The sequence below is a fragment of the Oncorhynchus masou genome, chromosome 1 (genome assembly GCF_036934945.1).
Source record: "Oncorhynchus masou masou isolate Uvic2021 chromosome 1, UVic_Omas_1.1, whole genome shotgun sequence".
Taxonomy (NCBI): Eukaryota; Metazoa; Chordata; class Actinopteri; order Salmoniformes; family Salmonidae; genus Oncorhynchus; species Oncorhynchus masou.
Window position 1 is genome coordinate 19730678 of NC_088212.1, and position 26278 is coordinate 19756955.

At 41.6% G+C, this 26278-nt stretch overlaps 2 protein-coding genes across 6 annotated transcripts in view; one reads left to right on the forward strand and one right to left on the reverse strand.

Moving 5' to 3' along the window:
* The first annotated feature begins 5005 nt into the window (after nucleotides 1–5005).
* On the forward strand, nucleotides 5006–22251 carry LOC135528388 (guanine nucleotide-binding protein subunit alpha-14-like). Its single transcript, XM_064957476.1, has 7 exons — nucleotides 5006–5201; nucleotides 17491–17675; nucleotides 17857–18011; nucleotides 18486–18614; nucleotides 18730–18856; nucleotides 19234–19387; nucleotides 19655–22251. Exons 1-7 carry the CDS (start codon nucleotides 5078–5080, stop codon nucleotides 19840–19842), a joined length of 1062 nt encoding a protein of 353 aa, XP_064813548.1. The 5' UTR covers nucleotides 5006–5077; the 3' UTR covers nucleotides 19843–22251.
* LOC135528136 (intermembrane lipid transfer protein VPS13A-like) overlaps nucleotides 22247–26278 on the reverse strand; it is a 67668-nt gene continuing 63636 nt past the window's right edge. For all 5 annotated transcript variants that reach the window (XM_064957354.1, XM_064957115.1, XM_064957275.1 and 2 more), the window contains one exon: nucleotides 22247–26254. In XM_064957354.1, the coding sequence (XP_064813426.1) occupies nucleotides 26204–26254 (51 nt within the window). In that variant the 3' untranslated portion in view covers nucleotides 22247–26203. The remainder of the gene's footprint in view (nucleotides 26255–26278) is intronic.

Below are 26278 nucleotides of genomic sequence, written 5' to 3' on the forward strand. Positions count from 1 at the left end.
CAGGTTTGTCAGTTTTATTTTATTTGGTGCCTAATGAGCACGACCCAGTTCCTTCAGATCTGTAACATTGAAGGAGTAGGGGGCAGGGGCTAGGGAATGGGACGTGGGGGTGTATTTTTACCAGCACTTGATTACCAGAGTGGGTCATGGGTTAGAATGCAGGTAGGGGATCAAACGTGGCACTCTCCATAATGGCACGTGCACCACGCTCACAATATGCTAGGCACACACATTTGTTTGAATAGATTTCAAATCCAGTTGAGGAATGTACATTAATAGAAGCTTTTGCATTTCTTTTGATGGCCAATCATCAGAATGTACATTCTTTCAAATGTATTTATGAACTACATAAAAGTGATAGAAAAAAGTTCACATGTGCATGTGCCTCCTGCTCTTATTTAATTAAGGAACACTTCATCATGTTTCCGCTCTCTAAATGAGTATGTATGACACCTGTATGAACATGTTTCAGTATTCACATCGAGACCAGAAGGCTATGTCACGAAGCCAGCCAGAAAGTGACAGGAAAGACAGCTAAATGTATATTTGAAGCGTGCGTGCGCGCGCGCACACACACACACACACACACACACACACAGTGTAGATAGATGCCATAAAGGGTGGCAGATAGCCTAGCGGTTAAGAGTGTAGGGCCAGTAACCAAAAGTTTGCTGGTTCAAATCCCTGAGCCAACTAGGTGAAAAACATTTCCACTTGCCCTTGAGCAAGGAACTTAAGCATAATTACTTCTCAAAGGCACTCTGGATAAAAGTTCAATTAAAATAATGAATTCCTTTCCTAGAGGTGCTTGACAGATATTTACCTTGTGAGGTCACTGGCTTTGGTGCAATAGAGACCATGACAAGGAACAACTTGTGCAACTAGGCTATGGAATTGCATGACAAAACAGAGTGATGGCCTCTATTAAAAAGAGGAGGATTCCAACAGTTTTCTATAGGCTAGGCCTACTATGTTATTTCTCAACTTTTCCTAATATTAAGCACATTGCTTCTCTTTACAACAGTTCTATAGCCTACCTGGCTGGCATGAAAATGAACCACGGGAAAAGTGTCCTCCATTTGCTATTTAAGTGCATAGATGAAATGTTGTTTTTTCCCCCTTGCTCCTGTTTCAAGACAGGTGCATGATAATGGTACATTCTAAATCAAAACAAATGTAAAACACTATTTAGTATATGTAAAGACAAAATTAAATCAAGAATAGTCTGATCGGTGACAATATTAGCCTATCACTTGTGAATTATATATTATCACTTATGAATGATGACCAGCTTGTGTGCAGTAAGTAAGGCAAGAAACAGTGCATGGCTTTTTTTGTAACTTTTTCTAATCATAGCCTAGCTCATAGGCCTATATGTTTTGAAAAGGTTAGAGTCACAACTAAAGTGGCCAAATAACTTCTTAAAATTAATCACATGAATCTACTTTACAACTGGGGTAGAGCCTAACTGGCATACATACGCAGTGTGTGAGTTTTAGATCTGGGGAAGATCATTTCAACATAAAAATGCACCTTTATTAAAAAAAAGCATTACATGCATAATCGCATTTGTGGTGACTTTCCCATTAATGCAACATTTGAGTTTATAGCCCACTGCCATGTGAGCATGGCTGCGCTTATAATGTGAAGAAATAGCCTAATAGTTCAACATTTTAACGTTCTGATCTGTTGCGTCAGCCTCATTGCTTAAATTATATTTTTTGATGCTAGAGGTTGTATTAATTTGGGATCTATCGCATCCCACATCTGTCCCAGACTAGGTTTGGAATATTTCTTTCTCGCACAGAATAGGTCAACTTTTGCACCATAGGGGATAGTAGATTGACATAGGCTAGAGCTTTTTCTGTTTGTTAGGCCTGCTCATCTTGTTGGTTGACGAAAAGTAAATGTCGACAGTTCTTCCAATATCTTCAATATGCGCCTCGGATTTGGATAAGAACACGCGCAGTTGCGTCCCGAATGTATCTGTCTTCACTGGTCACATGACCGAGAGCCATGTGAGTGAGAGGGCATTCGGAGCATGCAGACCGTAGAAGGGAATTATAATTATTATATTCAGTCCAAGGGCACAACGGACCACTGGCCGTAAAATGCATGGATTTTTTTAGGAGGCATTTGGGCCACACAAAGGGGATGCCACCGGGAAACTCGAGGCATTATCAAGTGCTTGTCGAATTGTGAATGAAAGACTGATAAAGTGCATATAGCCTGCGCAAAAAAATAAGCAGAGCTCTTGCCTTTCAAGCGACTTTTTTCAAATCATCATTAGTCACATCATGCAGATTTAGAATGTATTAAAAATCAAACCATATAGCCCAACGTTCGTATCATAACTTAAGTTACATTAATAACTCTAAATTAAGCATATCGGAGTATGTTTCTTAGTTAACTGCTCAACACAGAATAGCCGCATGTGCGTACTACCTCAAATTGTTTTGAGAAAATATTGTTTCTATTTTATTCAGCTTTGTTCACTTGAATTCTTTATACTATAAATTAATGCCACAGAATTCTAAGCAAATCGTATCTGCTAAATGAACTAATGTAACCCACAGCCATATGGCATAGCCAGATCACAGCCTCACATAATGACAACTCAAAGTATGCTATTCTTTTCTTATGAAATAGACATTTTCTTAATATCATGTTTCTTTAAACCTGTCTAAAATAATATTGGAATTATTGTGATGGTACATTTATTAAATGTAGATGTTCCAAAGGTCTGCCTCAGTGGCTTGCAGGCTATGCCTGGAAGGCAGCAGAAGCTAAATGTGTTTATGTTAATTCACGGTCAATTACTATGAGACTGGCAGTTATCAAAATTTCATGACCATCACAGCCCTACTCACAACCACGTGTACCACGCCATCCCAGGATCTCCACATCTGGCTTCTTCATCTGTGAGATCATCTGAGAATGGCCACCTGGACAGCTGATGAAATTGAGGAGTAATTCTGTCTTTAGTAAAGCCCTTTTGTGGGTAAAAACTGATTCTGATTGGCTGGGCCTGGCTCCCAAGTGGGTGGGCCTATTCCCTCCCAGGCACACCCATGGCCATGCCCTTCCCAGTCGTGAAATCCATTGATTAGGGCCTAATGAATTTATTTCAGTTGACTGATTTCCTCCTGTAACTCAGTAAAATCAATTAAATTGTTGCATGTTGCGTTTATATTTTTTGTTTATTATTATTAGCCAAAATAGATAATTAAACTAATCTATTTCTAAAGCAGGAAGACTCTAAATTGGAAGTCTTGATTTAGTGTTACTTTTGTCATATGAGCCTAGGTAATAATAGAAACATAACAGTGCCTTAGTCTCCTTGTAACTACAGGTAACTGCCAAAATATTGGAAACACCAACATAAAGTGCCTTAATAGGGTGTTGGGCCACCATGAGCAGCCGAAACAGCTTCAATGCGCCTTGGCATAGATTCTACAAGTGTCTGGAACTCTACTGGAGGGATGTGACACCATTCCTCCATGACAAATTCCATATATTTTTATATATTTTTTAATGGTGGTGGAAAACAGTTTCTGAGGCGCAGCTCCAGAATCTGTTAAATTGGGTTAACATCTGGTGACACACACCCACACCCTTTAAACCCCCTATGCTCCTCTGAGATCTCTTCTAGCCATGGAAGCCAAAATAATGGGCAACTGGGCATTTTTATACATGATCCTAAGCATGATGGGATGTTTTAATTGATTAAATAACTCAGGAACCAAACCTGTGTGAAAGCACCTGCTCTCAATTTACTCAACCTGGTCTCAGGGATAGACATAACATACTGTAACGACCCTGGGTTTATAAGCGCAGAAATCGACTCTGCCGCTTGAGCATGCTTTTGCGGCACAGTCGATAGCGCGCCGGAACTCGGGATCGAAGGTTCGAGACCTGCTCCCTGCGGTTTCATTACATTGGTGTCAGAAGTTGGATCGGACCTTGCATCCACGACAGTGCGTGTGCTTGGCTGGTGAGCGCGTTCCTGTAAGACGTAGATTCGCAAGCTAGCGCGAGGACGCGCTCTTTGAAAGGTGGGAGTAGTGTAATGACCCTGGGTTTCTAAGCGGAAATCGACTCTGCCGCTTGAGCATTCTTTTGCGACCTAGTCGATAGTGCGCCGGACCCTCACCGAACCCTCGAAGGTCGAGGGTTTGAGACCTACTCCCTGCTGTTTCATTACAATACTGTAGAAAATGTCAATCCTGGACACTCCAATTAGTATGATATGTTATGTTTCATATGGTATGTATGAATTTGTGGATGTCCATCATCCATATCGTATGATATGTTACGAATTACAATTCGTATGTTACGTTCCGAATTGCAATTCATGCAATATGTTACGAATTTTCAGAACACATGAGATTTTACAAATTCCAATTTGTTGTGGCGAATATTAGCTAGGTGGCTAACATTAGCAAGGCTTGGAGTTAGAGGTAAGGTTAGGGTTAGTAGTTAGGTTACTAAGTAGCTGCAAAGTTGCTAATTAGCTAAAATGCTAAAGTTTTCCTTGATGAGATTCAAAAACATAACCTTTGGGTTACTAGATGTTCGCTCGGAGTTAGGGTAAGGGTTTAAGGTTAGGAGTTAGGTTAAAGGGTTAAGGTTAGGGGAAGGGTTAGCTAACATGCTAAGTAGTTACAAAGTTGTTAAAATGGTCCATGATAGGATTTGAACATGCAACCTTCGGGTTGCCGGATGTTGGCAGTATGCGCCCAACCATCCACCCCACTTTCACTTTTGCCATAAGTAGCCTTCTGTCTTATGTAACCATACCAAAAATACCAAAAATACTAATTTGAGTGTCCTGGAATTACCTAGTCTATGAGACCAGGCTGATACTTGAGTAAATGAGGGATACAAAGTGTGTTACCTGTATGTAACCATTCTGCCGGGCATCTACTGTGTGTAAGGCAAGCCCGTCCCCGCCACGCCCCCGTGGAGATGCGTCCTCCTACGACCGTGGAGTTCAGATGTACTAGATCCCCATGTAATAGTGACTGCTTCAATGATAATCATTGCTCGTTAATTTTACGCCTGCAAAGTTTGGTTAATGATGGCTGGATGTTGTATGTCGGCCGAGGAGAAGGATAATCACAGAATCAATCAGGAGATTGACAGGCAGCTGAGACAGGACAAGAAAGACTCGGGCAGTGAACTCAAACTGCTGCTATTAGGTGAGAGCTGTCACATCTGTCAAGAAGTGCACACTGCTTAGTGCATAGCCTAGGGTCCTAGGCTACTTAGGTAAAGCCTGGACCACACGTGTAAAATCAGGTGAAGAAGGGAGCAGCAGGCTATCAGAGACGTAGACGTACCAATTTAAAGTTAGAATAATAGTAATATATTTAGTAAAATGTCAATACTGTGCAGACATGGGAGCGCATTAGTTTTAATATTATTTTACTTTCATTTGGTGTGTCGTCATAGCGGTCTCTGATTATGCTCAGATTAGCTCAGGTGCAACAAATTTGCGCCTTTTTTTCAATGTTGAATTGAAAGAAATTAATGGCCTCACTTTCAATGTCGACAAAAACTAACTAATACTAACTATCTGGGAAGCTTTTAATTACGAGATTCTGGTGGCTTGCGTTGGGCCTTGGCGACAACGAAGTGTTTGTAGTCGCAGGTAACTGGTGTACCAGAGTTATGCTCTCATGCAAAGCCATGCAAATACAGCCGCGAATCTCATATCAGTTTTGCCTGATCAACTCTCCTCGAAAGTGTGCTCTAAACTCAAACACAAAAGGCTAGCATGAAAAAAGAAAGCTTGCAATGCACATGCCCATGATAACTCGTATTAAAATGTCAAACACTGGATATTTTATGTTTCTACCCCCATAACGGGATTCCTACGTCTTCACCAGGTAAACACAAAACACGTTATAATGCCATATATTATCGTTAAGAATACATCCGAATTGATCATGTTTATAACGTGAATATCTTTGTTTGCCATATAGTCAACGAGCATAGTTATGCTTTAAGTGAATACCTTGTTCTGTGCTCTCCTGTCCTGTGTGTGCGTGAGAGGCAGCGAAGTGTGTGAGCCACTACAGTTGAAGTCGGAAATTTGCATACACCTTAGCCAAATATATTTAGTCAGTTAACAATTCCTGACATTTAGTCCTAGTAAAAATTCCCTGTCATAAGTGAGTTAGGATCACCACTTTATTTTAAGAATGTGAAATGTCAGAATAATAGAGAATTATTTATTTCAGCTTCTGCCCACACATTGTCTATAGGATTGAGGTCAGGGCTTTGTGGTGGTCACTCAAATACCTTGACTTTGTTGTCCTTAAGCCATTTGGCCACAACTTTGGAAGCCTGCTTGGGGTCATTGTTCATTTGGAAGACCCATTTGCGACCAAGCTTTAACTTCCTGACAGATGTCTTGAGATGTAGCTTCAATATTTCCACATAATTTTCTTTCCTCATGAGCCATCTATTTTGTGAAGTGCACCAGTCCCTCCTGCAGCAAAGCACCGCTACAACGTGATGCTGCCACCCCCGTACTTCACGGTTGGGATCGTGTTCTTCAGCTTGCAAGCCTCCCCCTTTTTCTCCAAACATAACAATGGTCATTATGGCCAAACAGTCCTATTTTGTTTCATCAGACCAGAGGACATTTCTCCAAAAAGTATGATCTTTATCCCCATGTACAGTTGCAAACCGTAGTCTGGCTTTTTTTATAGCGGTTCTGGAGCAGTGGCTTCTTCCTTGCTGAGCGGCCTTTCAGGTTGTCTATATAGGACTCTGTGGATATAGATACTTTTGTACCCGTTTCCTCCAGCATCTTCACAAGGTCCTTTGCTGTTGTTCTGGGATTGAGTTGCACTTTCCGCACCAAAGTACATTCATCTCTAGGAGACAGAATGCATCTCCTTCCTGAGCGGTATGACGGCTGTGTGGTCTCATGGTGTTTATACTTGCGTAATATTGTTTGTACGGATAAACGTGGTACCTTAAGGCATTTGTAAATTGCTCCCAAGGATGAACCAGACTTGTAGAGGTCTACAATTTCTTTTCTGAGGTCTTGGTAGATTTCTTTTAATTTTCCCATGATGTCAAGAGACACTGAGTTTGAAGGTAGGCCTTGAAATACATCCACAGGTACAAATCTAATTGACTGATGATGTCAATTAGCCTATCAGAAGCTTCTAAAGCCATGACATCATTTTCTGGAATTTTCCAAGCTGTTTAAAGGCACAGTCAACTTCGTGTATGTAAACTTCTGACCCACTGGAATTGTGATACAGTGAATTATAAGTGAAATAATCTGTCTGTAAACAATTGTTGGAAAAATGACTTGTGTCATGAACAAAGTAGATGTCCTAACCGACTTGCCAAAACCATAGTTTGTTAACAAAACATTTGTGGAGTGGTTGAAAAACGAGTTTTAATGACTCCAACCTAAGTGTATGTAAATTTCCGATTTGAACTGTACATGTCCCTAAAGGTATCATTAGACCCGTGACTGGCCACAGTAAAACTCGTGGGAGACATTCAGCACATGATGAAAAGGGTTTCTGGTCCAGATCTACATATGATCACCATGTGTATTGTAACACTTTCATATTGCACAGTCAAGGGGCTTTTCTACAGTAACAGAATTAAGCTTTGACTCAGTTCTTTCACTTTGAAATGTATGCCAAACAAAAAACATTGATTTCAAAGTGTAACAAACCATTCAACTCTATGCACAAGGACAATGTTTTACAATTTCCACTGAAAAATGTACAAAAACTAATTTATTGGAAGAACTGCGCAGATGCAAACTTTCGTAACGAAATCACGGTAAAATCTCCCTCATGTTTTTATACGACCACCTTTTCCAATACCTGCTCCGAATTAAGGGTAAAAGATGTCTGCAGAAAGAATGGGGTGTCAGCTATGACATGTCACCTTGTACAGTGAAGTAGAGTATAGTTCAGCACAATACACTACATTCTATTCACTGTACTACTGTATCATATTGGACTGTACTCTTCTGTGCTCTCCTTACGGTACAATACTGTGGTGTACTTGTACTTTACTGTGTCCTACTCACTGTACTATCTAAACTTGATTGGTTCAGATTTAGTCCTGTCCAGTCTGTCACCATTTTTCAACCCTTGTATCGGTCAGCCTGTTGTGTGTGTTCCCAAACAAGAACCAGTTGTGCTCTGTGGCGACAACAGACACACCGGTCTGATGTTGGTGGGATTTTGAGGATGATGGAGGCAACAGAGGAAAGAGCCTCAGATCCATAAAGTCCCTTCCACCAGAAGGCTGATGAGATACGATGGCACGACTGCCATATTGCATCTCCATCCCAAAGCCCTTGCTTGGAAGTGTACTTCGCCAGACTGTCAAGAACCTTGCCTTCATCCAGGCCAAGGTGGCGAGACACGGTAGTGATGACACCACATGCCTTGTTGATCTCTGCACCAGACAGGGTGCTCTTGCCAGCATACTCTGGGTCCAACATGTATGCTGCGGCGTGTAAGGGCTTCAAGCAGAAGTCTTCACGCTTTTTGATGTATTTCAGAACTGCAGTTTCTTCTGCTTGGAGCAGCAGTGAAGTGGTCAGGGCAGTACGGATTTGTCTTACATTTGCAAGCAGAGTCTGAACATCAGACAGGATGGTATTGTCTCCCTCAATCAGTGCAACGGCTACTGCTATAGGTTTCAGGCTGCTTACCACTTTCTCCCAAAATATATCATCCAGGAGGATCCTCTTGATGGGGCTGTCCATATCGGCAGACTGTGATAAGGCCATTTCTTGGAGACTCCTTCCCCTCTAGGAGACTATCAAACATGATGACAACACCACCCCAACAGGTGTTGCTGGGAAGCTTCAATGTGGTGCTCTTATTCTTCTCACTTTGCTTGGTGAGGTAGATTGCTGCTATAACTTGATGACCCTTCACATACTTAACTATTTCCTTGGCTCTCTTGTGGAGTGTGTCCTTGAGGAGCAGATTCAATGCATGTACAGCACAGCCAATGATGTGAAGGTAGGACTCCTCCACTTTAGACCAAGCAGCCTTCATGTTCGCAGCATTGTCTGTCACCAGTGCAAATACCTTCTGTGGTCCAAGGTCATTGATGACTGCTTTCAGCTCATCTGCAATGTAGAGACCGGTGTGTCTGTTGTCCCTTGTGTCTGCTCTTGTAGAATACTGTTTGAGGGGTGGAGATGATGTAGTTAATTATTCCTTGCCCACTAACATTCGACCACCCATCAGAGATGTTTGCAATACAGTCTGCTTTCTCTATGATTTGCTTGACCTTCACCTGAACTCTGCATCCAGCAAATGAGTAGATAAAGCACGTCTGGTTGGAGGGGTGTATGCTGGGTGAAGAACATTAAGAAATCTCATCCAATACACATTGCCTGTGAGCATCAGAGGTGAACCAGTTGCATACACAGCTCGAGCAAGACATTCATCAGCATTTCTCTGACTACGTTCCTCCATTGAGTCAAACAAACTTTGGATTCCAGGAGGACAATGAGCTCTTGCTATCAATAAGGTGTCTGATTCATCATTTTCACCTTGAATAGAACTAGAGGGACTTTTGTCAGACGTTGCTTGTTGTGCTGAGGGAACTTTATGCACTTGGCCAGATGATTTTGCATCTTTGTTGCATTCTTCACATATGATTTGGCACAGTACTTGCAAATGTACACAACTTTTCCTTCTAGATTTGCTGCAGTGAAATGTCTCCACACATCAGATAGTGCCCGTGGCATTATCCTGTAAAGGTTAGAAAAAAATGTGTAAAAAAACAACATACAATTGCATATACAGATAAATAGTTAAGCAGCTAGATTAACTCCTTTGTAAGATACATTTTTAAAATGCAATGAATGGAAACAGGTGAATTAACACTCCTAAGTTAGCAGACTCAAGCAAGCTAAAACCCAAATGGTAGCAAAAACTAACTAGCAGAAATTGTTAACAAGTTAGAAATGATTTAAACACACTTTGCTGTAGGCTACTATTTACTAGTTAACAAGAAAATGATGTATGTCATATAAAATATATTCACCCCACCCAGTATTGTCATCAAAACATATCAGAAAGCATGTAGTCCTTGGCTCAGACAGTGTAGTAGTGTGGACTCAATAGCAACTCATTAGTGTGCAAGATCTTGAAAATCAGCTGTACATGTGATGGAAGAACACACTGGGTTGCAATTCCATTGAATTGTGACATATTTTGGTTAAACTATCCCCAAGACCTAGCATCGCCTTATGTGTATCCCACAAAAAAGGTTCACTGTTATAAGCTAACTTTTTTTGAGGAATTTAAGCACAATTCCTAAAACCTTGGAAAATGTCCGGAAATTTACCGTAACGTTTCCGACCCTTTGCAACCCTAGGTGTCCACATACTTTTGTATATATAGTATATCTTAAAGATGTGTGGGTTTCTGATAATGGAAATACAAGACACAGGTTAATATTTCTTAAACTTACAGAAGGTAAAGATTTTCTCCAAAACAAAATATATGTGTTGATATTAGTTGGCAGGGGTCTTTACGTGTATTTCTGGTATGATGTTTTCTAAGAGCCCTTTTCTATCTGTTTCATCTAGAAATCAAAACCTTTACTTTTTGGGGAAATTGTTGGAAAATGTGTCTGCCTTCACGTCCCAAAAATATAGTTGTAGCTGTCATTTGACACCAAATGTAATATTCTCCTATGAACTTGTTGGTGCTCGATGGAAATTCCCCAAGGTAAGTGACCACTGTTTTACGCCAACATCAGCTACAGCCTCCTCATGCTTCAGTGAGAGACTATACAGACTCTGTGGCAGGGCTTTGTGTAGGCTACTGTCCTCACACCTCCAAAGAGGAAGTGTAGGTGTGTGTGTCTGTTCCTGTGGTCAATGTGGCAGGCTGGGTGGTTATGGTAATGTCTAATGCCTACAGCAAAATACTCCTCTGAGTGGGAGAGAGGCCAGCTGGGCAGACAGTCAGAGAGACAGACAGACAGACAGAGAAACTGACTGGTGGTGGTAACCACATGGGTAATGGTATGGTAAATCAAATCAAATTGTATTGGTCACATACACATGTTTAGCAGATGTTATTGCGGGTGTAGTGAAATGCTTGTGTTTCTAGCTCCTACAGTGCAGTAATATCTAACAATTTCACATACCCCAACCAGAAGCCATGGATTACAGGCAACATTTCTACGTCACATAATGGCGCCGGAGAAGAAGGCAGATGTTTTATGTGTCCCCAACCAATTGTGTCTTTTTGTTTGTTTATTTGTGTGTGTTTTTTTTACATATTATGTTTACTTATTTTGTACATAATGTTGCCGCTACCCTTTCTTCTGACCGAAAATAACTTCTGGACATCAGGACTGCGATTACTCACCACGGACGGCCAGAATCTTTTTTTCCCTTTAACGAGTCTGACGAGCCCGACGCGAACAATATACTGCTTTCTCGGGAACAGGCCCAGATCCCCATGATTTGCGTGAAGAGGAGATGGATAAAAAGGGGCCAAAGTGCGGGCTGAGAATTTGTAGGTGATCTAATAAACCCCCACTTCCTTCCATTTTGCGAGCAAACGTGCAATCTTTAGAGAATAAAATAGATGACCTACGAGCAAGAATAAACTACCAACAGGACATTCAAAACTGTAATATCTTATTCTTCACCAAATCGTGGCTGAACAGCTGGCTGGTTATACACTGTACCGGCAGGATAGAACAGCAGCGTCTGGTAAGACAAAGGATGGGCGGGCTATGTATTTTTGTGAAAAACAGCTGGAGCATGACATCTAAGGAAGTCTCGAGCTATTGCTCGCCTGAGGTAGAGTATCTCATGATAAGCTGTAGACCACATTATCTACCTATAGAGTTTTCATCTGTATTTCTTTTTCGTAGCTGTTTACATACCACCACAGTCAGAGGCTGGCACTAAGACAGCATTGATAGTATAGCTGTATTCCGCCATAAGCAAACAAGAAAATGCTCACCCAGAGGCGGCTATCCAAGTAGCCAGGGAGTGTTCAGTGAAACTTAAATCCGTTTTACCAAATTTATATCAGCATGTTAAATGTGCAACCAGAGGAAAAAAATACTCTGGACCACCTTTACTCCACACACAGAGATGCATACAAAGCTCTCCCTCATCCTCCATTTGGCAAATCTGACCATAATTCTATGCTCCTGATTCCTGCTTACAAGCATAAATTAAAGCAGGAAACACAAGTAACGAGATCAATAAAATAGTGCTCAGATGAAGCAGATACTAAGGACTGTTTTTCTATCAGACTGGAGTATGTTCTGGGATTCTTCCGATGGCATTGAGGAGTACACCACATCAGTCATTGGCTTCATGAATAAGTGCATCGATGACGTGGTCCCCACAGCAAAGTCTCAATACAGGACTAAGATTGAATCATACTACACCGGCTCTGGCGCTCGTTGGATGTGGCAGGTCTTGCGAACCATTACAGACTACAAAGGGAAGCACAACCGAGAGATGACCATTGACACGAGCCTACCAGACGAGCTAAACTACTAAACTGCTCGTTTTGAGGCAAAAGGCCCATGAAACCTGCATGAGAGCATCAGCTGTTCCTGAAGACTGTGTGATCACGCTCTCCGCAGCCGATGTGAGTAAGGCCTTTAAACAGGTCCATTCACAAGGCCGCATCGCCAGACGGATTACTGACATTTTCAACCTCTCCCTGTCCAAGTCTGTAATACCAACATGTTTTAATGCCTGTGCCCAAGATCAGGCTTTGATAATGGAGTTGGAGCTGTGAGTGACTACGCAGTCATGGGTGAACAGGGAGTACAGGAGGGGGCTGAGCATGCATCCTTGTGGGGCCCCAGTGTTGAGGATCAGCGAAGTGGATGTGCTTTCCTACCTACACCACCTGGGGGCGGCCCGTCAGGAAGTCCAGGACCCAGTTGCACAGGGCAGTGTTCCGACCCAGGGCCTCGAGCTTGATGATGAGCTTGGAGGGTACTATGGTGTTGAATGCTGAGCTATAGTCAATGAACAGCATTCTTACACAGTTATTCCTCTTGTGAAGCCCATTTTTAAGGCATTTGTGATCATCATATGCATATCTGTATTCCCAGTCGTGAAATCTACAGATTAGGGCCTAATTAATTAATTTAAATTGACTGATTTCCTTATATGAACTGCAACTCAGTAAAATATTTGAAATGGTTGCATGTTGTGTTTATACTTTTTGGTCAGTGTGTGTGTGTGTGTGTGTGTGTGTGTGTGTGTGTGTGTGTGTGTGTATATATAAATAGGTAATTCATATTATCTTTCAGGTGTGAAGGTCCTAATGAATGGATTTAAGTTTGTATATTACAAAACATGTATAGAACTCATTGTATTTATTTGGAAAACTACATGCACATTCTAATCTCAATTGCAAATGGATGGATCAACCCATCTTCAGTAAAGCGTTTAAAACACAATATAAATGTTCTATTTATTTATATCTCTATGGCTTATTAGGTCATGAGGGTAAGTGCAAACTCCAGGTCCCTCTCTGACTGCTTTGGTCAGTTATACATGGTAACTCTCTCTTTGATTGGTCAACTTAATATTCACAAGTGCCTATGGCCTCTGATTGGTCATTGTCAGGCACAAGTCCTTGCCCATTATGTCTTCTGGGTGGATCTGTGTGGGGTGGTGGCTATTTGAGTACACACTTTCATGTTGTTTTCATTAGAATATTGACTGGCTAGTTTTTGAAAGTAAAATTCATTCAATATGTTTTATAGCCTATGTACATATGTCTGCAAATACAGTTTCCTTAGCAACAACTCATTTATTTGGTTTTAGTCTCTTGGAAAACCCCTAGAACTCAACACATACAGACACACTGTCCAATTAACTTGAAGAAGCATTTTTTTGAAGTCCACTTCCATTGTCTTCCAAGGGTAGCTGAAAATGAATGGCTGGAAGGAGGGTGTGTGTTTCAGTGAGGTGCATTGGGGTTTAAGTCTTCATAGCAGACTAAAGACAGAGGAGACCCAGCAACAGAGAAACTGTGTTCTGTACCTGTTGGGGTCTGGTGTTTGTTGGCAACAATTATCCATGCTGACATGTTTAAATCCTGAATGGCTCCAGGAATTGTGAATAAATGGTGGCCAGGAATGAGCCTGTCTGTCTTCCTCTCAGAAACAACGCAAAAAAGATTGCTGACCAACCTGGTCTCGGAGCATTTCGTATCATGTACGTAAATCCGAGACAGTCCATTTAGTTTGGTATGTTACTATATTACGTGTAGTATATGAGACCAGACTGAGCTGTCCCCCTCTTTAAACAGCACACTTCTTAGGAACAGCCTCACTCTTCATCTATTTTTCACCTCGCCTACCCCGGTGATATCCTCTGAACTAACAATCTGGTGGGTCATTTGATTTTTTGATTTATTTAACCTTTATTTAACTAGGCAAGTCAGTTAATAAATTCTTATTTACAATGACGGCCTACCCCGGCCAAACCCTCCCCTAACGACTCTGGGCCAATAGTGCGCCGCCCTATGCTGCCCTACCAAGCAAAAAGGCAGTAACTGCTCATAGCCTGGAACTGAGAAAAATGGCTTTTATTTACCTTGGTTTCACAGTAACTTTATGCAGTTACTGCTAACATGACCCCCATTTTCTCCAAAACACAATAAGAGGCAGGATACTTGTCCACATAATTAGCATGTATTTAATGTATAAAAAAATGCCATTAACTAATTTTCAACCAAATTAGCAGTTACTGCCTTTTTGCTTGGTAGGGCAGTATGGGACTCCCGATCATGGCCGGTTGTGATACAGCCCGGGACTGACAGCTCTAGCACTGAGATGCAGTGCCTTAGACCGCTGCGCCCCCGCAGGTGGGTCGTTCCACCTCAAAAAGCACAAGAAACAGGATTGACACACACCATCTCAAATTGTGTTGAAATCGTTTCTCTAGTTATAAACAAATTAGATTATCATTCCTGAAACATTATTTTGTTGAAATGTAATTTGATCTCTGAGAAATTTGGCAAATTAATTGCACCCAAATTGGCCATTTTAATTAATAGGATTCATATAATCTTCAATAAATATAGTACCCAACATCTGATTTAGACCATAATTCTTCCTAACAATGAGTAAGACGAGGAATCTAATAAAATGATCAAAAGCCACCTATGTACCCCCCACCCACCCCACTAGATGCTGCTGATGGTCTCTTGTGTTTATTAAAGGAATCACAATATTTCATTTGCAGCTTTGGGTAGAAAACCAATAGATTTTGCTCATGATAAAATAAATAGTGTGGTCACACAATTCAAGCCAGTACTCCATGAAAGCAATTCAGTTTGTCCACTTAGGCTTAATATGTGTCCAGGAAAAAGCTCCCGCTCAGCCCAGTCCAAGTTCTTCTCTGTCCTGGCACCCCAATGGTGTTACCAGCTTCCCCCTGAAGCTAGGACAGCAGAGTCCCTGCCCATCTTCCTAAAATATCTGAAACCCGGAGCCTCCCGGGTGGCGCAGTGGTTAAGGGTGCTGTACCGCAGCGCCAGCTGTGCTGCCAGCGACTCTGGGTTTGCACCCAGGCCCTGTCGTGACCGGCCGTGACGGGAAGTCCGTGGGGCAGCGCACAATTGGCCTAGCGTTGTCCGGGTTAGGGAGGGCTTTACCGGTAGGGATATCCTTGTCTCATCGCGCACCAGCGACTCCTGTGGCGGGCGCGCTAACTAAGGTTGCCAGGTGCACGGTGTTTCCTCCGACACATTTGGTGCGGCTGGCTTCCGGGTTGGATGCGTGCTGTGTTAAGAAGCAGCGCGGCTTGGTTGGGTTGTGTATCGGAGAACGCATGACTTTCAACCTTCGTCTCTCCCGAACCCGTACGGGAGTTGTAGCGATGAGACAAGATAGTAGCTACTAAACAATTGGATACCACGAAAATGTTTAAAAATTCTGAAACCCTTCATACAGTATCTTAAATAATACCCCACCCTCCATAAAAACCTTTTTGTGATCTAACTCACACTTTCTTTCCACGTTTGCTGATTGCTACTATTTTGAGTAAAAATGTACTTACTGTGATATGTGGTTGTCCCACTTAGCTGTAAATCGCTCTGGATAAGAACGTCTGCTAAATGACAAATGAAAAATATAAAAAATCCCAAACAAACACTGTACAGTGTTTTGTAATAGTATTGGGTTGGGTTTTAATGGTAAATGTCTCTAATCATGTTATTGAAAAACATGATCATCAAATACTTTATTATGGTTGTCACACCATTTTAGGCATAGCCTTATTTCTCCCAATTTTTGGGCTTGTAGGAAAATGAGAATTGCACCATAGAGCTGCCAGTTGTTGGACTATTCAAAGAGTTGGGTTGACATATTAGGTTTCTAAGAGAAGGACAAATGTAATTGCTTTCATGGAGGACTGGCTTGACAACACAATTTATTTTCATCATGAGCAAAAGCTATTGGTTTTGTACCCAAAGCTGCAAAGAAAATGTTGTGATCAATTTAATAAATGCAAGCGACCAGAAAAATGTATGAAAGGGTGTGGCAGTAGCAGGAACAGTGGCATCTAGTGGACAAAACCTAGTATTTCCACACTAATTTATGCTAAATAATGCTAACCACTTCAATTGCAAATTTTTCTAAACAGGGGAAAAAAACATGACCAAATTCACAGATAATACATTCCAAAGGATGAAGAAGCAAAACTCCAAACCGCAACTCCATACTACTTGTCAGACATAGAGAACTGATACTGGTTGTTGGGTGGGATGTGGGGGGTCCGTGGGTGGCTTTTAACTAATTTATTGGATTCCTCATGTCTTACTCAATGGAACGAAGACGTTTGGACCAAATCAGATGTTGGGTCCTATATTTGCTTATATTTGGCTCCCGAGTGGCGCAGTGGTCTAAGGCACTGCATCTCAGTGCTAGGGGTGTCACTACAGACCCCCTGGTTTGAATCCAGGCTGTATCACAACCAGCAGTGATTGGGAGTCCCATAGGACGGAGCACAATTGGCCCAGTGTCGTTCGGGTTTTGCCGGTGTCGGCAGTCATTGTAAATAAGAATTTGTTCTTAACTGACTTGTCTAGTTAAATAAAAATATATATATTCTGGTAGTCACTCCATTTCAGTAAAAAAAAAAAAAAATTGTGCCCATAACAGACAGGTTCTGTTATGGTGGTAGAGGTACATCTAGGTTCTGTTGAGGAACCTTGTCAAGGATCTCTCCAGGATCATTATCTAGAGCTCACATCACAATAGTTATTGTATCCATAGAGATGTTGTTCTTGGTCACTGACCAGGCCAAGAAATCTAAGGAGCTGGCAGGAGCAGCCGGGAAAGGAGATTGAGAATCGGTGTGTCTCTAAATGTGAATAGGGCTGTAATAGGTGATTATGGATTTTGGTTTGTTTGTCCAGATGCTATCCTTGTCTGATATAGTGCCTCACCCCTCTCCCCTTTGACCAGGTGCTGGAGAGAGTGGGAAGAGCACCTTCATTAAACAGATGAGAATCATCCATGGCGCCGGCTACTCAGAGGAGGACAAGCGAGGCTTCACTAAGCTGGTGTACCATAACATCTTTACTGCCATGCAGTCCATGATTCACGCCATGGAGACCCTCAACATCCCCTTCTTGGAGGCCCAGAATAAGGCAAGAATCCCAGCCACATCACACCTCAGGTCTGCTTCCGCACCGGCTGATCACAGAGCCAAGGACTTTTCCAAAAATAAACTCAATTTTAGTTTTAATTTGTGAAGAGTTTTAAAGCATTTTGCCTTGCGTGCCCTAATGAACACCCCAACCATCTTGTTGTTTGCTCCTTCCCTCCCAGGGCTATGCCAGCATGTTGAGTGAGGTGGAGGTGGACATGGTGAATGATCTGGAGAGAGGCCATGTGGACGCCATTAGGAGCCTGTGGCGGGACGGTGGAGTGCAGGAGTGTTATGCCCGTCGCAGGGAGTACCAGCTATCTGACGCCGCAAAATAGTGAGTAGACATAAGTCATAGGGCAGGAGTTGCTCTTAACCTCATAATGATCAGGAAAAAAACACAGGCCCTGGTTATGGGCTATAACTAGGGCCTGGAGTTTTCCTGGTCAGGTAACAAAGACCACATCTCTATTGACAAAAGTAATTACACTATAACGTAAGACTGCAAAGCCATTCAAAGAACCTTAATTAAAGATTACATCTGTGCTGCTGCAATTGTTTCCCCCTGCATGTCCTGGTAGAGAACTAAATCAATCTTCACACTGGAATGTACATTTGCTGCCAGCATGCTGTTATTAAATGGACAATGTTAAGACTCTAGCTGAGTCTTTCAGAGGACACTCTTTTGGGGGCATATACTGTACCAGTCTGAAGTTTTTAATTCATTGTTTGTAGTATTGTTGTTCTTTTTTTTTCTTTGGGTGATCACACAATTCCCATAAACATATTCTCTTTATGCTGTGTTGTTCAGTTATCTGAGTGACCTGGACCGGATCGCAAAGGCCTCCTACCTTCCCACTGAGCAGGACATCCTGAGGGTCCGAGTGCCGACTACGGGAATCATCGAGTACCACTTTGACATGGAAGAAGTAATCTTCAGGTGAGGGGAAACTTTGGTTCTGTTAATGATGCTCCTTCTCCAATCTCAACTGAGAACATGTTTTGAGGAAACATTACCAACAAGCAACGCTCCTAACATTGGCGTGATGTGACAGGATGGTGGATGTGGGGGGTCAGCGATCAGAGAGGAGGAAGTGGATCCACTGCTTTGAGAACATCACGTCCATCATCTTCTTGGCCGCGCTCAGTGAATACGACCAGGTGCTGGCTGAATGTGACCAGGTGAGCTCCCCGTCAGTCAGAGCACAGTGTTCAGGCACTGGACATATTTTACTGACACACCTGTGGGCCGCATCCATGAGCAAACATGCTGTTGTGTAAAATTGGTAAGTAAAAGTCAATTGTATCTCACACATTATGTGAGATTATAAACTGGGTGGTTTGAGTCTTGAGTTCTGATTGGCTGAAAAGCCATGGTATATCAGACCGAATACCACAGGAATGACAAAACATGTAGTTATACTGCTCTAATTACATTGGTAAACAGTTTAAAATAGCAATAAGGCTCCTCGGGGGTTTGTGATATACACCACGGCTGAGGGTATATTGGCCATATACCACGCCTCCTCCTTACTATACATGCATTGTCTGTCCCCTAGAACTGTATGGAGGAAAGCAAAGCACTCTTTAAGACCATTATCACATACCCCTGGTTCCAGCAATGTTCTGTCATCCTATTCCTTAACAAGACCGACATCCTAGAGGAGAAGATCACGCGCTCCCACCTTGTCAACTACTTCCCAGAATACACTGGTAAGCTCTAGTAGTGTTTGTGTGACCGCTATTCTTATCAGTATAGTAAGAGAACCCATTAGTTAACACATACGACCAACCAGGTATCAAACCCAGATGGCCACATGACTCAATGCCATGTTAGCCCACTGAGCTAAAGCCTAGGCATTCGTTGTGGGAGATAACACAGGTTCAGGTCTCAAGCAAGGCTACTCATCACAAGAGGGCAGTTCACCGAAAAACCTCCTCTACGCATGCACATGCCATAACTAAAGCTGTTGTTTCCAGGGCCGCAGAATGACCCTAAAGCAGCCAGGGAGTTCATCCTGAAGATGTACCAGGCGCAGAACCTAGACAGACAGACTGTTTACTCCCACTTCACCTGTGCCACTGATACAGAGAACATCCGCTTTGTCTTTGCTGCTATCAGAGAGACCATCATCAAAAATCACCTCAAGGACTTCGCCATTATTTAGAGGAGAGCCAAGGCTCCTGTGAGGTTAAGAGACATCTAGCCTGGTCCCAGATCTGTAGCATGTGCTCTAGACAACTCCTCTAATTGTCATTGACATGAGTTGGTTAAAGCACATACAGATCTAGGATCAGGCTAAGAGACTTGAGAGTATATGTATATGTATAAGGTTGGAAAGTTAGATTGATGCGGTAGAAGAAAATGCTTTGACTGCAAGATTTGTAGCATGGTTGGAACCGGTTCAGGGAACAGAACCCGAAAACCGGACAATAACATTTTAAGGAACAGAAACAGAACTGGGAATGAAAGTGATCAATACTGTTCCGGAACAGAACCGTTATTTGAAAAGCATGGGAATCAGTTAATAACGTTATTTTACGTTCCAGGCATTTTTGTTCTAGTCTCACAAAACATAACAATGCACCTATGCAAAGCCCTCACTCAGTCACTCAGAAACGTTTTCCAGTGTTTGCCTGCAAGCTGAGAATCTTTGCCAGTGTGGGTGCGTGCTTAGGCTACCTGCCCCTCCCCCATCAGAAGCATAGGATTCTGTACTGATGCCACAAACATGATTCAGAAGATGGGGAGAGAAATTTTTAATTAGCTAGAGAAGAATGGATTAACTTTTTATATGCTAGTTAAGGATGCTATGTGCATTGTTGTAACGTTTCACATAGGATTTATTAACTATAAAAAGTGTTTCATTCTGCACACTCAAGCTTGTTAGCTAGCTCAAAAGACATTCAAAGTTCCTCCATAGAAGCCGCTCCTCCTAGGTATAATTCTGTGGACCTAATTCAGATAATGCATGTCATAACAAGATGCCCAGTGCTTCAAACCTCCTCCTCAACACTCTCTCTTCCCAGAGACCCGCAGTTGCATCTTGGTCCATAGGCTACACTTATCTGTCAATCACGCATGTAAACAACTAGCTTGTCTGCTCTATCTGCACTGTTTGTTGAAATAATTTAATGAGACTTGTACATACAAACCTGTTGATTTCACAGATTTAAAAAAGGAACAGAAAGGAATGATATAAACCGTACTTTTTTGGGATTCGAACTGGTTCAGAACTTTATTTTGCTGTTTGGAACATTAGAATGGAACAAAAAAAAAAGTGTTGTTCCTGTCCAGAATGAAACGATTGGAAAATAATTTTGGTTCCAACATGATTTCTGTCCAGAGTGCTTTTGTTAGGTTGAGCATCTATACCATTTGGTAATAGTATCTGAATAAAAACCATCAGATCACTAAAGAGAGAATCTCCTGTACATATATTTTTGAAAGAAAGAAAAGTCTACTGACTGACGAGGATGCCAAAGTATTTTTTTAACGTAAAATATATTTTTCTTGTATCGTCTTTGTCATTCTTTTAAATGGATGACTTGAATTGATTTATCTTGTGTGGTTAGTATAGAGGAAGGAGTTAAGTATAGCACCTTTTGATTTACAAAAAAAAAAATAACTGTAAAACTATGATCTATCTACAGGTTTGGGGAGTAACTGATTACAATTGGACAGGTAACTACAAAAACTAACTAATCAGTTACGTTAGTTAACAGCTAAAATAATGTAATCAGATTAGATACTTTTGAAAAACTAAAAGACTACTTCTTGGATCACCTAAAAATTTAAGAGGTGCAAGATTAAGTTTGTTCCACCTGAGCGAGCCTGACCACAAGTAAGAGAACACTATGACACACCAAATGCATTTGATGGATACTTTTTGTCTTCTTCTAAGGCCTTTTAAGGGGACAATAATTAAAAAGTATCTGAAAGTAATCAGATTATGTTACTGAGTTTGGGTAGTCCATAATTTAAAAAACGGATTACAATTTTGGACAGGTAACTAATAACTGTAATGGATAAAATTTAAAAAGCAACCTACCTAACCCTATCTAACACTCCTCAGGGAGCACTAGTGTGATGAGAGTGCAAGTGGAATTGTGAATTCATTATTTGGCCAAGTCTTTTACTTGTTTAAATGTGAGAAAAGCAACACTTGGCTGAAAAAATGCAATTTGTTTTGGTTTTCATACAGATACTCTATTTATATATTATTTCAATACATCACCATATATCTAAACAGTGAAGCAAGAGTGCATGTTTTAGCCAAGTAATCTGTCCAAAGTGCCTTGCGAGAAGAATAACATAGGGACATTTACCTGAGACTTTAATTCATTTAGGAGCAAATCCTTCCACTTAAATAAAAATTTCAGCAGTGAGGATTCACCCCTAAGTGTATATTTATTCTAACAATAATAGATTTTTGGTCATGAAAGAATTCTGTTCATAAATTGTTGTGACTATTTTCTTATTCATTATGTGCATCTGTTATTTTCTACATTGTTTCTTTCAAAAATAAATTCAAGATACATTTGTTACGTTTCAATAAATTGTTACAGTAGTTAAATGTAGACTTTTATTGATTAATGTACTGCATTGTTGAGGGAGCTAGCACAAACATTTCATACCTGCCTTAAACTGTGCCAAATAAAATTTTATTTGATGTAAAATCTTTATTGGTGCATGTCAGTAAACAAAATGTCAGGCAGAACTGGGGGATAGACATATACAGTGCCGATAGATCTACACCACCTTGAACATTTTTGCACATTTTGTTGAGTTGAAGTGTGACAGATATAGATTTAATTGTAAAAAAAAAGTAATTGATCTACACACAATACCCCATAATGAAAAACCCCCACAAAAAACATGTTTTTATAAATGTTTGCAAATGTATTAAAAAGAAAAAACAGATACCGTATTTACATAACTATTCAGACCCTTTGCTATGAGACTCAAAATTGAGCTCCGGTGCATCCTGTTTCCATTGATCATCCTTGGGATGTTTCTACAACAAGCAAAGCTGTCATCAAGGCAAGGATTGGCTACTTTGAAGAATATGAAATATAAAATATATTTTGATTTGTTTAACAATTTAGTGTTTACTACATGATTCCGTATGTATTATTTCATAGTTTTGATGTCTTCACTATTATTCTACAATGTAGAAAATAGTAAAAAAAAGTTGTCCAAACTTTTGACTGGTGCTGTATATATATTTTAAAATCTCTCTGTCGTTAATGGCATTGCATACCTGCTGCATAAAAACATGAAAATTGCCAATGAGGAGACACAAGCCCACCCATAGATTTTAAAGGACCTGGCTGCGAATCCAGAGTTTCTGCCCCCACCCCTCTGGAAACCTATTTCTCAAAAGCTGCAGATCACATTCTGTGCATGTGTTATTTTACGCACACATGTTTTCTACGTAGCTGCTGCTCACACTCCACCTCCCTCACTTTACACACCGTCTTCTGAACCATGATGGAGCTGGATATTCCTGAACAGCTGAAACTAAAACCCTTCAGCGATTTGAACAAACATTCAAGGCCATTATGAAGGCTACAACCTTCTCCATCTGTTGTAATGGATAATGCAGTCACACAAGCAGGACGCAGTCCCTACACATTGAATTGGGGCAAAAACGGTCTATGTTTTGGTGATGTGGTTGCTGCCATATCGTTGCCACTAGCGCCAGCACCTTCCAAACTCGGTCCTCAGGACTACACAGCTGATTGAAAGCTTGATGATTAGTTGATTATTTGAATCAGCTGTGTAGTGTTAGGTCAAAAACCAAAACGTGCACAGAGTTTGGAAAACCCTGCACAGCAAACCCAGTTGCTGAAAAATTACTACTACTTTGACTGCCTGTCTGAGTCCTGCTTAGCCAATGTTTGCAATTCTGATTTTAAAAAATAACATTAAATCACCAATAAGACTGCGTGTCTTGCTTGTGCTTGATATGGCGCCGATAGACATGGCAGCTCGACAACCGTGCCATCTCCTCATTGGTTATACCCACGTGGGTGATTGAAAGACGAAATGTTTTTCCGGTTGTCATGGTAATACTATGAAAGTGTAGATGCCAATCACCATATAAGTTCAAAGATGAAAAAGCCTGGAAGGAGGAGAGATGACTAGAAACGATTCGGTTGGCCGTTTTACGTGTGAATTAATTGTCGGAGTAGAGGACCTTGTGCATTTCAGGTAAAATAACAACTCAATGTTTACATCCCAGGACAAATTAGCTAGCAACACAAAGCTAGCTAAATAGGACAAATTAGCTAGCAAGTGCAAGCTAACTAGCTAAATTGCCATACATGTTTAATGCTTTTCGACCTGTCCCCAAATTAATATAATTGGTTCAGAGTTTGTTTTGATATTTTAACCGGTGTCATGATTGCGTTTGGTGTAGGGGGACAAAATAAAATTATGCACGATAGCGCACGCACGCAGCCGGTTTGGGCTCTGTAAGGCCCTGCATCGCAGTGCTAGAGGCGTCACTACAGATTTGGGTTTGATCCCGGGCTGTGTCGCAGCCAACCGTGAGAACCATGAGGCGGCACACAATTGTCCAGGGAAGGGTCTGGCTGGCTGGGATGTCCTTGTCCCATCGCGCTCTAGAAACTCCTGTGGCGGGCCGGGTGCATGCACGCTGACATGGTTGCCACTTGGCGGTGTTTACGCCGACACATTGGTGCGGCTGGCTTCCGCGTTAAGCGAGCAGTGTGGCTTGGCAGGGTCGTGTTTCGGAGGACACATGGCTCTCGACCTTCCAACATGCACAGAAAAATTTACCAGCACTTGCACTTGACGACGCCCCCCCCCCCTCCCAGCTCTGACTCTACTGATAGCTACATTATTGAGGACAAATGTACTTTCTATGCCTGCGATGTGGTTGTCCCAGCTAGCTATCTTGAATGCACTAACTGTAAGTCGCTCTGGATAAGAGTGCCTGCTAAATGACTAACATGTTTCCAGTATATCCAACACTGCTGCCACTCCATTACGCACCCTCCCCTCAATTGCCTCAATTCGTTAGTGCATAGACTCTACAAGGTGTTAAAAGCATTCTGCAGGGATGCTGGCTCATGTTGAAACCAATGCTTGCCAAAGTTGTCTCAAATTGGCTGGATGTCATTTGGGTGGTGTACCACTCTTGATACACACAGGAAACTGTTGAGTGTAAAACACACAACAGCATTGCAGTTCTTGTCGTAAACGGGTGCGCTTGGCACCTACTACCATACCCTGCTCAAAGGCACTTAAATCTTTTGTCACGCCATTTCACCCTCTGAATGGCACACATACACAATCCATGTCTCAAGGCTTAAAAATCCTTCTTTAATCTGTCTCCTCCCCTTCATCTACACTGATTGAAGTGGATTTAACAAGTTACATCAATAAGGGATCATAAATTTCACCTGGATTCACCTGGTCAATCTATGTCATGGAAAGAGCAGGTGTTCTTAATGTTTTGTACACTCAGTATACACACCCACACACTCCACTGAAATTAATGTAGAGCAGATTAACATATAAAAAAATGCATGCAGAATTGTGTAGAAAAACAACAGTTAGTGATTTAGGAAGAGGTGGAATGGAATAGGGTGAGTCTTGGAACAGAATCATTAGCATCTTGGACTGGACTCCGCTAACAAGCTGATTTTACAAAAAGTTTAAATGCTTTTCCCCCTCCTATATCAACAGTAAAATAATTGTTTAACATAGACATATCAAGGCAGTTAAAAACAGTGCTCTGAGTCCCACAATGATTTGGCCACAATATCTTTACAAGCACGTCATTCAGTAACTGTCAAACAAATTGTAATGTGATGACAGAGCTCCGTTAGGAAAGTCCCTCAGGCACCTACTTCTTCAAAGAATATATAAAAAACAAACATGTATATTTAGGAAAGGGAGACATTTCTGGCACATAATTGTGTACAATCATAGCAGTGACATTGACACACATACAAACACATTGTTTTACAGACACACAGACTGCAACCTGACATGACTTGCCTTCTGATAGAGAAATGCACACAGAATGACCCTAAAGCAGCCAGGGAGTTCATCCTGAAGATGTACCAGGATCAGAACTTAGACAGACAGACTGTTTACTCCCACTTCACCTGTGCCAACGACACAGAGAACATCAGCGAGTAGTTTACTGCCTTCGAATACTCCCACCGCAGCCTCTTCTACAACCGCTGGCAGACCAAACTGGCTTCAGGAAGTGCAAAGAGATTTCTGCCACATGGCTGTCTACAACCGGAGCAGTGATAGTGTTAGCTAGTGCAGCCTGTATGTCTGCAAGATGTCCAGACAGTCCGTGTGTGTGTCTGTGTATGAGTGTCTGCGTGAATGAAAGAGCAAGTCTAACCTGGGGGTGAGTAGGTAGTATACTGACAGAGGCACACCCTACCCTTGCGCACACACACACACACACACTATCAGTCAACTTTGTACTTTAGCCATGTCTCAGTGCTGGTTGGTGGCCCTATTGGAGTGACCAGTCAGTACTTGTGTAGACTCTCCCTGGCGTCCTCCAGCTTGGTAAGAACCCACTGTAGATAAACAAAACCACACAT

Excerpts from the sequence above, each read along its gene's own strand:
- LOC135528388 (XM_064957476.1), top strand. The coding sequence starts at position 5,078 with ATGATGGCTGGATGTTGTATGTCGGCCGAGGAGAAGGATAATCACAGA. Across the intron at positions 5,202-17,490 it reads ACTCAAACTGCTGCTATTAG|GTGCTGGAGAGAGTGGGAAG; the intron begins GTGAGAGCTGTC and ends CCCTTTGACCAG. Across the intron at positions 19,388-19,654 it reads CTACTTCCCAGAATACACTG|GGCCGCAGAATGACCCTAAA; the intron begins GTAAGCTCTAGT and ends TGTTGTTTCCAG.